This window comes from Blennius ocellaris (assembly GCF_963422515.1).
Source record: "Blennius ocellaris genome assembly, chromosome: 17".
Taxonomy (NCBI): Eukaryota; Metazoa; Chordata; class Actinopteri; order Blenniiformes; family Blenniidae; genus Blennius; species Blennius ocellaris.
The window spans coordinates 13,320,551-13,333,237 of NC_137666.1; the positions used below are offsets into that span (position 1 = coordinate 13,320,551).

The 12,687-nt window shown below is 44.5% G+C and overlaps 2 protein-coding genes across 2 annotated transcripts; one reads left to right on the plus strand and one right to left on the minus strand.

Annotated features, from left to right (window-relative positions):
• Positions 1 to 320: 320 nt before the first annotated feature.
• LOC308142297 (bile salt-activated lipase-like) lies at positions 321 to 5,881 on the plus strand (the record flags this gene model as incomplete). The annotated part of the gene is made up of 12 exons (XM_080512645.1): positions 321 to 383; positions 861 to 1,008; positions 1,161 to 1,280; positions 1,508 to 1,705; positions 2,081 to 2,211; positions 2,835 to 2,942; positions 3,062 to 3,185; positions 3,324 to 3,507; positions 4,231 to 4,434; positions 4,736 to 4,933; positions 5,299 to 5,406; positions 5,782 to 5,881. The coding sequence occupies 12 exons, from the start codon at positions 321 to 323 to the stop codon at positions 5,879 to 5,881; spliced, it is 1,686 nt and encodes a 561-aa protein (XP_080368771.1).
• A 2,886-nt stretch (positions 5,882 to 8,767) lies between these two features.
• marcksl1a (MARCKS-like 1a) lies at positions 8,768 to 11,754 on the minus strand. The gene is made up of 2 exons (XM_080512925.1): positions 11,415 to 11,754; positions 8,768 to 10,217 (listed from the first exon to the last, which is right to left on the minus strand). Exons 1-2 carry the CDS (start codon positions 11,505 to 11,507, stop codon positions 9,660 to 9,662), a joined length of 651 nt encoding a protein of 216 aa, XP_080369051.1. The 5' UTR covers positions 11,508 to 11,754; the 3' UTR covers positions 8,768 to 9,659.
• Positions 11,755 to 12,687: the final 933 nt, after the last annotated feature.

Genomic DNA, 12,687 nt, shown 5'->3' on the forward strand with positions numbered 1-12,687 from the left:
TCACTGAGCCAGGGGTCACACTGACTTTCTCAACACGTGGGTTACTTTTTTTAATGACACTGCAGCCTGAAGTGGAAAAAAATAACAGCAGGACAGTGATAAACCATTGTAACGATTTATTTATATAGGAGAGATAAACATAGGACCAACAGGTAGGAACAGGCTATCCTTGACAGGTTGTAGCATTTCCCTTTTTGTGTGTTTTTCACACATTGCCTTGCCCCTTTAAAGGATTTCAGCAGCAGGTGGTGGAGATAAGGTATTGGATAAGGTTTGCATATAAAATGCAGGGAGTTTTACAGCAGAAGGCAGAAGGCAAGATGAGCACGATGCTGTTCTTGGTTCTGTTTGGCTTTTGCCTGAATTTTACCAATGCAGCAAAGGTGAGTTTGATTTTGTTCCTTACTGCTGTACATTAAGCTGATTTGTCCTTTAAGAGCAAAGAACAGACTCCAACAAAACACAGAAAAGAGGAAAGAGAGTGAGCCAGAAACTACAAGAAACTACAAGAAACCCAATGGACTGGGAATCCTGAGAACATTTTGTAAGCACAGGACACGACTGAAAACCAAGACTGGACTGTGCTGATCTTCAGGTTCTCGGGGAGCACTGCATTCAAAACGGGCAGGATTCTGTAGTTGAAGTAACTTTTGACAATCACTGTCTTTGAACACTAATGAAAATCATCAACAAACCATCGTCATTGACCACGGATCCAGAATTAGTGCTGCCTCCGGGTATGATGGACAGAGCGGCAACCTTAATGTGAAAACTATTAAAACCTCAACCCTAAAGTGGAGAGTATATAGCTGGTGTATCTGAGTCGTTGTAAATGTGTTGTTTTTGTGTCTTGTGTGCAGCTGGATGTGGTGCAGACGGAGGGTGGGAAGGTGGAGGGGAAGAGTTACCGGATGGGTTTATTCAGGACCGTGGAAGTCTTCAAAGGCATCCCCTTTGCTGACGTGCCGGGAAAGTGGGAGAAACCTAAACCTCACCCTGGATGGAGCGGTGAGTTCATCTGATGACGTACAACGGTATCCCAGGAAACTGACGTCACTGACTTGGGGTGGTTTTGAAAATGAAAACACACTGAACCGATAAAAAAAGTGTAACTCGTCAATAGTGCTTTTGGTGAAGTAATAAATTGTGGTTTGTTTCAGGGGTCCTGCAGGCGACAAAGTACAGAGATCGCTGCCTACAGGTGACATTGCTGCAGACAAAAACCCAGGGGAGCGAAGACTGTCTCTACCTGAACATCTTTGTTCCACAGGGACGGTCAGGTAGATAGCACACACACACACACACACACACACACACACACACACACACACACACACACACACACACACACACACACACACACACACACACACACACACACACACACACACACACACATTCATGCAAACACTTAAAGTAAGTGCAGCGTGGAGTGTGATCACAGCAGCATCTGGTGGATGTTGCAGGTACTGGAGACGTATTCTTCATCTTCTCTGTCCATCCCCAGTGTCCTCCGGCCTCCCAGTGATGGTGTACCTGTTTGGTGGCGCATTCCTGCTCGGGGCATCCAACGATGTGGCGATACTCGGGGACTCGCTGTACGACGGCAAAGAGATGGCCGACAGGGGCAAAGTCATCGTGGTTACCGTCAACTACCGAGTCGGCACGATGGGCTTCCTGAGCACTGGAGACTCCCGAATGCCAGGTCTGAGCAATGACAATAACAACATGAAAACAGCAACACCAAATACTGTTTATACAACGACAGTAGCAAAAACAACAACCAGCAATGATGACACAACACAAAATATCATACCACTCCTGCTCCCACTTCTACACTATGACTATTACGTCTACCACTAACAAGTACTACTACTATTTATACTAATACCTCTACTTGTACTGCTACTACCACACTGACAGTTTATGGAATAATAGCACTGTTGTTTATATAACGAGAACAAGAAAAACTACCATTACAGTTATTTCTGTTTATAGAAGAACAATTAGTACTACGGACACTAATGGTACTGGGTATGGACGTTACCACTAACATCCACGCTACTGCTGTCCATCTCAGGTAACTACGGTCTGTGGGACCAACATGCTGCCATCTCCTGGATCCGTAGGAACATTGAGGCATTCGGAGGCAGCCCTTACAACATCACCATCTTCGGCCAGTCAGCTGGAGCCGCCAGTGTCAGCTACCAGGTCGGAGGCCGTTCTGAAAGCCCATCGCAACGGTTTACCATATTAACTTCTCGCAGATTATCAATCCACCTGTCCATATACACAAGCCGTCCCACTAATCCCACACATAATACATATTACAATGTGTGTCCCAGCAGCAGGGAACTTGTAAAGTTAACCTCTGGGAAAGTCTCATTGATCTCTCACTCCAAAGTTTTTGTTTAAAAAAAAGGCCTCTGTTCTTTACAAATCCAATTACAAGATTTTCATGATAATTACCCACTCTAATATAGTACAGATGAGATAAATGGGAATTCTTTGTTCATATTAAGAGATTTTTAAGCATGTACTAGAACATAAATTATCAACCTGTAAACTTATTTCCACTTCCTTCCCTTTACCTGTTAATTATAATTTTTACCTATGATATTGGATTATCTTTCATTTCGTCTATCTCTGTTGACAGTTCACTGTTACAGTTTGTTGTAAATTTCAGTCGCTGCTTTTAGTTGTACAATAGATGCTATGAAAGCTCATTTAAATTTGTATTAGTTGTTGGTTGTCTCTATGACAGACTAGTTTTTGGTGAGAGATTCAAAAAACCTTGACGATCTAACCATGTTGTTCTCTAATCTGTCTCCTAGATGTTGTCTCCATATAGTAAAGGATTATTCCGCAGGGCGATCACTCAGTGTGGCGTGGCCCTCAGTCCCTGGGCTCTGCAGAAGAACCCCATGGCTCTGACCAAAAAGGTACTCGAACTCTCAAATCATCTCCTCTGATCCTTTCAGCTTCAAGAAAAATGAAAAAAAAAACCAACAACAAAAAACCTGAGAGTGATACAGTTTCATTCTCTCTGATGTTTCTGCAGATTGCACGTAAAGTGGGCTGCTGGAGAAGTAATGAGGACGACATGATTGCTTGTCTGAAGATGAGTGACCCGATCGGTCTCACCATGGCGGGAAAGATCGACGTGCTGCTCCTCCTAGGAAAAGGTGAAAACCACTGGGGGGGGGAATTAAATACAATATTTGATGATAATGACATTAAATAAAATAAATAAAATAAAAATATTAGAAACCATCAGTGAAGATTTTTAATTAGACCATTAAAACGGCCTCGCCTCTTTGCAGGTGTGGTTATGGATCTGTTGGAGCTTGCTCCGGTTATTGATGGAGATTTTGTCCCGGATGAGCCCAGTCGCCTGTTCCACAACGCTGCTCAGTTCGATTACCTCGCCGGGGTCAACAGCATGGACGGACACATCTTTGCCGGGGTTGATGTTCCTTCCATTAACATGAGGAACGCCACCAGTATGTAAGTCGTGAAATAACATGTTCACATTCTACCCTGCCGGCGGCTTGGAGTTCCACACAGCTTGATCCTGGGCCCTGTGTTTTTTTTGGCCTTTAGGCTCTGTTGTAATAATCTCCAGTCTTGTGCATGTCTAATGATAATAATAACTTTGACTAATTTACCAACTGGTATACAAATACCCTTTGAATGCATTTGATTAATTATCCAATAGCATTTTTTAGGCACAACATCAAGTAAACCAATTAGAGTCAGGACACCACTGCCTTCAACTCCCCTCATCACCTAATGAGCCTTTGGTTTCCTTTTCTACTATCCCATTATCCGAGGCTTTTGCTGCAGAGCGGCTCTGTTAGTATTTGACTAAACTCATATTTAATGGAGAAATGTCTCATTAATCCTGAACAACTCAGTCCTCCTGCCAGCAACGTGAAGTGTGTCCGCTGTCAATAATAATTTAAGTCATATTATTAGCTTGTAGCAGTTCGCTTCCCTAAGTTCTGTTTGCGTGTTGATAGTTAATCTGTTGTTTTTGTTGCTGCTCCTCAATGTCATTAGTCCACGGATCCAGATTTTAGAACACCTTCTTCCCAATACTTTTTTCAACTTCATATGAATTTAATACGTGAATCAGTCAAGTGGAACAAATAAAACATTTTAATTACATGAAACACCACGGTGGACCTGAGCACTTTGTAAGGTTGTAATGTTGTGTTTGGCTCTCAGAGAGCAGGTGAAGGGTCTCCTGACAGGTCTGACCAAAGATAAAGGAGCCGCCGCCGCCGCCTCAGCCTTCAACGCCTACACTTCCCACTGGGGCTCCGCTCCAGAAAAGGACGTGGTGAAGAAGACAGTGGCCGACATCGAGACAGACTTCCTCTTTCTCGTCCCGACTCAGATCGCCCTCCAGCTGCACGCCAACAACGCCAGGTCAGCTCCGACTGCTCAGATTTACCCGGCTTTCAAGTGTGATGAAGGATCTCACTGCAGCGAGCCCAGTGATAAAGAGGACACCAGTGTGACACGTGTTCTTTATCTCCTCACAGCACATTTTCTGACGTATGCAACTTATATCCTAGGGCTATTTCCAATCTGTAAAATATAGTCATTCTTTTTTTTTTAGGGTTTGGATGGCCTAATGCATCTATGGATGGACGGACTAATTAACGCCTCCGTCGCGGTTGGTGCCCGTCTCAAACCTGAGCCCTATTGTGTGCTGTGTGTCCCTCAGTGGCGCCCGTACCTACTCGTACTTGTTCAACATGAAGACTCGTATCCCAGGATTCCCTCGCTGGGTGGAAGCAGAGCACGCCGAGGACCTGCAGTACCTGTTTGGAAAGCCGTTCTCCACGCCGCTGGTCTACTTTCCCCGACACCGGGATCTGGCCGGGTACATGATCGCCTACTGGACCAACTTCGCCCGGACCGGGTAAACTCCCAGCATGCACTCCACACCCAACCAATAAGGTCTACTTGAGACAGACCAAGCCTGTATGTACAAAGCTCTCGACTGGACTTCACTGCTCCCCAGGTTAAACAAGGTCACTACTGAGACAGGTTATGAAGTAAGGTCACCTCTGATCTGAACTGGTTTAAATGAGTTACAACCAGTTTGGAAACAAGCAAGAAAGAGAGAAAGGTTCACTTATGCCCTGCGCAAAAAAACGGATTATTTATTATTCAATCATTTTTGGAGTAATATTAGATAGTAAAAACAGATATAATAGAACTGGATTGATATACAGTAATTACACTGCTGTGTTTGTTATAAACGTGGACTCTTTCCCTCTCCAGTGATCCTAACAATGGTAACAACAAAGTCCCGGTCGCTTGGCCCGCGTTCACCAAATATCACCATCCCTACATGAACATCAACCACAAAATGACCAAGTCGTCTGTCAGGTATTGTGTTCGTCTCAAGTCTGACTCCACTGATGTTCCCTGCTCTGAGCATCTCTCCTCTGAATCAACCATAACCTAACAGTCGTTTTACCATTTGGCAAGGTGTGAAACACACACACGCACACGCACACGCACACACACACGCACACGGAGATAATAAAAATGCATAGGTTTTATATAGTGCTTTTCAAGACACCCAAAGATGCTTTACATTGCATTATTCATTCACTCCATTGGGGCTCAGTGCACAAGGACACTTCAACATGTAGGCAGGCAGAGATGGGAATTAAACCTGCAACCTTCCAAATTGGAGACAACATCTCTACCAACCGAGCCATGATAAAACCTATTGACTGATTTGTTTTTCCCCTGCAGCTACGACTTGAGATCTTTCTATGTGGACTATTGGACCAAAACCTACAGCAGCCTGCCAGAAAAAAGAGGAGAGGAAACTGTACACCAACCACCTCTTTGAAATATTCCATCAGATATTCACAATTGAGGACAAAGAGTGAGAAATAAAGTCTTTCTGGGTTTAAATAAAAATGTGAAGCAATAAAATGGCTGTGATTTTATGTGACTAATTTATGAAGCAGCATCAGTCTTAGGAAAGGTTCACTAATACATTATATTACTGATAGAACTGTGTGTTTTAAATTAGGCTGCAATTTACCATCTGGACATTTTCCTTCTCTTTTGGAGGTCTATGGTACATGATACACTATAATTTAACACTCTCACCCCATAGCAAGAAGGGCATCAGTACGAGTTCCAACCCAGCCTTTATGAGTACAGTTTGCATGTTCTCCCTGTGCACATGGGGCTTTTCTCACACACAGGCCAAAAACATGGTCAGTGGTGGCTCTAAATGACCCATAGTTATGAAGATGAGTGCATATGAATGTGACGGACTGCTGTTGCGAAGTGCCTATGACGGGAATGTAGTGTCTAAAATGCATATAATGAGCCGATAGCTCATAAAAAGCTTGTGAAGCCAATATAAAGTTCCGATAAGCACCGATAAAGTGCTGATGAAGCACTTTCAAAGACCCCATAAAGTACTTATAAAATGCATAAAAAGGCTATTAAAAGCCTGTAATGTCCCTATTAGGTCCCTAAAATAAGCCTATTAAATGTCTATAAAGGACCTATCAAGAGCCTGTGAAATGTCTATGAAGGACTCCTAAAGCACTTTTAAAGAGCATGTAATAGGATCATGAGGCAAACTTTAAAGAGACTATGCAATTGCTTATAATGGGCCTGTAACAAGACTTGAACTGCCTATAAAGAAAAGCCTATTCATTATCTATGACGTACCTATAAAAGGTAACGTGTGTGTGCCGCTCATTGTTTCACTGAATTAACGTTTTTTGAAAGTTCAGGTTAAAGAAATCCCTTTATTATTTAAAGATGGCAAAATTATAGTTTAGCAGCATTTACAGGTCAGTCTTACTGTGGTGTCTTAAGAAAAAAAAAACTACCTCCAATGTACCCAACTGCAATCCTGTTTCTTACACGTCTTATGGAACGATGCACCACATACTGTTTGCTAAGATTACTAATACTACTGTAAGTATTAGGTTTAAATATTTTAAACATTTCATATCCACCAATAAAGTAATAGAAAATTCAGTTTAGTTTAAGACATGCACCTTTGTAGACATGTTAACACTTCTGTGTTCATTTCTATCATTATTTATTTATTTTTGTGTTCCCTTCATGCTTTAATGAAGCTTTTTGTGGTTATTTGGAGCTCCTTTTTGGTAATTGTGCATCTTAGTGTGGTGATAAATGTGGTGCATGGAATCACCATAGTATACTAATTAACACTGTAACAATATTTGGAGGAGAGATTTTGCTGAGTTTACCTGATTGGATGATTCATTTGATCATAGGTTCAAGCAGAAAGGATTCGTGGAGGATATGATTCATCCCTCACACTGGGCAGTATCATCAGGAAGGCATCATTACAGGGTGAGTTGTGTGTCTCTTTTGTTTTTGTTGTTACTATATCGCATTGGTCTGCTTGAGGTCATGCTAACCATCTGCCTTTAAAATGAAAGAACTCAATACATCAGCTCACGTCACCTGAGAATCAACACCATTTAGACTTGCTGTGGTCAAAATCTTCTGGGAAATGAAGAAGTCATATACATACATTCTTTTTTTTTCCAAAAATGAAACTCATTTTTGCCAAAGAGAAAGGAATCAAGGTGCTCTCTGATCAATTCAATCTTTTCTTTCCACGTCATGGTGTCAGTAATATAACAGCCTTCATTTTGATGACTTTTGGGTGGCCGTCCGAACTGAAATTATTTTACCTCCTGTGCCCTCCTCCCTGATGACTGATCATTTAGATGGGACATTAAAAAAAAAAAAAAAAAAAACTTCATCAGCCCCCTTGCCCAAAGCTATTTGATATTGCTGATGAGAAAAGTGTAAAGGAAGGAGGTGGATGTAACAGAGTCCATCCAACTATCTGCTGGATCCGATCCCAGCAAACTATGGGCAAGGACAAGGTACACAATAGACAAATCATCAGTCCGTGGTCCTCAAGGGCGGCATTCCTGCATGTTTTCAATGTGTTTTCACAACAACCTGCCTCATTGTAATGATTAATTATCAGGCTTTAAGCAGAGCTTCATCGTGATACAGTGATTAAATTCAGGTGTGTTGGAAGATGGGAACATTGAAAACATACTGGACTTGAGGAGCAGGAATGCCCCGAGGGATAGCTGTACCTCGATTAACTGACTGATTAAAACAGTCCAACGATGATGGGATTCAAACCAACACCTACGGAGCACTTAACCAATAGGCCAGTAGTTGTCAGCTTGAGGTTTGTGACCTGGAAGTGGTCACCTCCTTATTTTCAGTGGGTTACAGAGCCCCAAAAAAATACATCTATGTAGCTTGATTGAGGATGAATGTTTCAGTCTATAATCATCGACATGTTTCGTGGCACAGTGTCTCTGTGGAAGCTTGTCCAGTCTTTACAAACCGTAAAAAACGCCAAACATATAACGTGCAGTATTAACTTTTGACCACGAGATGGCGGCAAAGACCAACAAATGAAAACTAAGCAAACGCATGGCAAATCAGCCCTGGACCAAAGAATTGTGTTATGTTGATATCCTGATTGTTTATAGTAATGCTTTGACAAATAATTTTCTGTAACTGTCTCACACTAAGAGCTGTTGCTTCCTCCTTTTTCTGCCCAACTCAAGTCTTTTCTAATTTGAATATTTCACCCTGTAGCTATGTGTTGTTTCCAGCTCTGACTTCACTATAGACCAAAGCAGTGTGGTGCGGTATGAGTGTGGCATGTGTGCTGCTGTCAATCACAAGGCAGAAGACAAGAAAGAGGGGATCGAACATTTATTTACCCTTATTAAAAGTTACAATAAAACCATTAACATCTTCAAACGATAGCAAAATAAAGAGAACCAAAAAATATTGGCCAAAACATATTTACAGAGACAAGTTTGCAGATTGAAAAAGCTCACATTTTGTACATAATCCCAACCCCTTTCGCGTCATAAACTCTGAAATGTGAACACTGCAATACTCAAGAAGCTCGAATGTGGTTTTAGCCAGAGAAAGAATCAAAATGCACGAACAAAGACATAGCTCCTTTTCCACTTCCCCTCCTGTTTTCTTTTCTCTTTTCTATACATGACAAAATACTTAAAATTTGGGGGTAAAACATAGGAATGTAGAATTCTAAAAATTAATACGATCGTTTCAAAGATTTATGTGTCCGTATAACAGTCAGTTCGAGTGAAGGAGTCGGTCCACCCCGCTCTGCAACGCTGACAAATTTTTAGATCCCAAAAGAGATGAGAAAGAAAAATAAAAGAAGAAGATGTTATAGGGCTGCCACGCTGTTTCAAAAAGGATGCTTCTCCATGAATTGGGAAAATAAGTCTGTATTCCTGATTCGCTCCACATCCAATCCATTACCTTCGCCACACGCCAGTCCCTGTGTGTACCATGGGGGGGGGGGGGGGGGGGGGGGGGGGGGGGGCGAGACAAGCCGACGCTTTCATCATGAGAGGGGCCCGGTGAGATTCCGTCTGTCGAAGAACTAATAAAAGGCAGTGAACTGGTGGTTGAATCAGCAAACGTGATATATCCTTTGTCTTCTTTTGTAGTTTTGTTTATAACTTTAAGAACGTGGCACAAGTCTCTCATATATATATTTATATATTTTAATCTTGCAAAATCAGTTCGGGTGCCGTGGCGGGGTGCAGTCACTCTGCCTTGGCCTCGCCTTCGGAGGCTGCGGGTGTCGTGCCCTCAGCAGCGGGGGCGGCGGCGGCGGCGGCTGCAGGCTCCTCGGCCGGGGCGGCCTCCGTCGCTGGGGCCTCTTCCGCCGCCTTGGCCTCGCCTTCAGGTGCGGCGGCGGGGGCGGCGGCAGCCTCCTCGCCCTCTTTGGCCTCGGTGGCCGGTGTCTCCTCTTCTTTGGTTTCTTTGGCCGCGTGGCCGTTCTCCTCCGGCTTGTCCTCGGCCGTGGGGGACGTGGCCTCCTCCTTACCCTCCTCGCTGCTCTTCTTGCTCTTCTTCAGCGAGATGCCCTTGAACTTGAAGGAGTTCTTCAGGGAGAACTTCTTCTTCTTCTTGCCCTCCTTGGCGGCCTCGCCCTCGGCCTTCGCCGCCTCGCCCTCGGCGGCTGGGGCCGGCTCGATGGCGTCCCCGGTGCTGGGCTCGCCCTCCTTGGCGGGTTCGGCTGTCCCGTTCCCGTCGGCGGCGGCGACCTCGCCGTCGGGCTTGGCCGAGACGTCGCCGTTGGTTTTGACGTGACCGTTCTCCTGCAGAAAGAGATGCCACATGAATGATTATCGTACTGAATCATAATCACGACAGAGACTCCTGATTCGCGCACTCAATCAGAGAAACCAAAGCTGCAGTCTGCGCCAGTCGTAACATCATTAGTAATATGTGTCAGACTTCAGGAAAGCTGTTTGCCCTGACAGCAGTTCATAGGAAGGGGAGGGGGGGGTTCAACAGCTGGCTGCGTGACTCCAAGCCGACACAGGGGGGCAGTATTGCTCCGTCAAAACATGAACACGGTCAGCCAGTGGAGGAACAAAGGAATCCCCGTGAAACCTGCTTTCTGCTCCCATCCAGGGAGCTGCAGCTCCCATCTAACACTGTCTGCTGAGCCTGGCGTAGACAGCACGTACCAGACACACACACACACACACACACATCTAAAAGCCACATCCAGCCACAGTCATACACCAATTAAAGTTTTAAAACACAAGTTCATCGTCACGTCTGAACGGCCATCACACGGATTGTAATCTGGACTCTCAAGACTCGAATTCTCTCCCAAATTAGGAGGAACCCACATTGGGGAGGGGGGAAAGAAAAATCTGCCCATCAATCATTTCTACAAACTTAGATTGTCAAAATAGCTTGAGTGTGAGACAGTAACGTGTGTGCGGTGTGAAAGTGCCGGGGAGAATCGGGGGATCTGAGCTGGCGCCTGTGCGCGCTTTTGTTCGCAGCTCCGCAGAATGCGCCTCCAGCGGAGCGCATTTGCATCCCTCGCACCGCTCGCGTCTTTTGTTCGACGTCGAGCGCCTCCGTCCGTCCAACTCATGACAGAAATCGTTGTCCAAACGCACATTTCTACCCCAAACTGGTGTTTTAGAAGCGGGTGAACGCGGGGATAAATCGCCCCCGAGGGGCCAAAGCGCACGCATTTAACAAAGGCAGGTCTGGGGCGCGCAGTGAGCGGGGACGACGGCCGCCTGCCGGAGGTCTCTGGATTAATTCACGTGTTCTAACATACATGCAACATTTTTTTTCTTCTTTTTTTAAATTTGTAAAATCAGTTTTGATCAAAGTTTTTTTTCAAGCTCTCCTGCGCGATGCTCATGCCCCCCCCCCCCCCCCCCCCCCCCCCCCCATGGAACCAGGCTTGGCAGTGGGCGTTGGGTGCCATGTGGCTCCCCGCTGACCAGGCCCGTTATATATTAAATTCTTTATTTCTAACTCACCTGGCCGTTGGCTTTGGCAGCTGCAGGGTCGGCGGCGGCGGCGGCGGCTTTGCCCTCAACAGCTACTCCACCCTTGGACAACTGGGCTCCCATTTTCTCTTTCCTTTCAGGGGGATGTGAACAAAAAAAATAAGAAAAAGGAAGGGAAAAAAACCTCCAGGAGTTGTTAAGGTATTGGGGATTTAAAAATCCAGCACTGGGATGGATGAGAGTCAAGCTCCCCAAAAAAAAAAGATATTTGGGGGGGGGAGAGAAAAAAAAAATCCGTGTGGATGTCCTGCTCCCTTTAAGCTTGAGGTTTGAGAAGACCCCCTTTTTGTTGTCTGCGTGTGAACCCCACGGCGGCTGAGCTCAAATTAAAGGATGTCAGGGAGAAGACTGTGAGTATTTCAACCGCGCCTCAAAATCGACCAGAGTCTCCTCCCCTGGGCGTGACAGCCGGGCCTGGTCCAATCTGCAGCCGAGGGGGGATGGGCCTTCTTCTGCCCACCCCCCCTCAATCTACCCCCCCCTCTCAATCTGCCACAGTCAGCCACAAACCATCAGCAAGACTTTTTCCACTCTTTCAGATGTCTTGCAAGACTATGGACACTTTTAGACTTTGTTTGACGACTTAAAATGAATGCTTTGTTTTATTGTTACATGTCAATTAGATACACTGATGACAGGAAATGTTTGTTTTCAAAAATGAATAATTAAAAGTTGTAAATAGGTCCTGAACAAGGCAGAAAAACACACTTTAGTTCAGTAGTTTTTCTGTTTATAATGATAGTGTAACATCTGATCAAATGATTTAAACAAGTGTCATATCAGACTTCTATATTAAATATATTATTCCACAAATCATCACTGACCTCCCCTACAATTTGGCCTGATTGAATGTATTTTTTTGTGGTCTTGTCATTGCACTTTCACCAACTGCAACTCCAGGTTGTGCACTCAGTTAAGTCTCGACCTCGACTCCTGTGAGGAATCCTGGTTTAAATTGCAACAGAAAGTTCATCCAAAACCAAAACTGGCAAAGTTTAGGGTACCGGTAAGTCACTGCAAATTGCTGCGGCAACTCCTCATACTTACACCTGCTACAAGCCTGAGAATGTATGACACCGTGGTATGTCACAGCAAAAGGTTGTGGTTTGAACCCGCAGGCTTTTACTGTGGTAGGATTCCACATTGTTCCTTTTCCTCTATTCTCCATGTTCGCCTTATCACATTCCAAACTTTTGTGTTGGGTGTCTGTTAGCCTGGGCCGCTGAGAAAGCACCTTTTTGAA

Excerpts from the sequence above, each read along its gene's own strand:
- marcksl1a (XM_080512925.1), bottom strand. The coding sequence starts at position 11,507 with ATGGGAGCCCAGTTGTCCAAGGGTGGAGTAGCTGTTGAGGGCAAAGCC. Across the intron at positions 10,218-11,414 it reads CTGCCAAAGCCAACGGCCAG|GAGAACGGTCACGTCAAAAC; the intron begins GTGAGTTAGAAA and ends CTCTTTCTGCAG.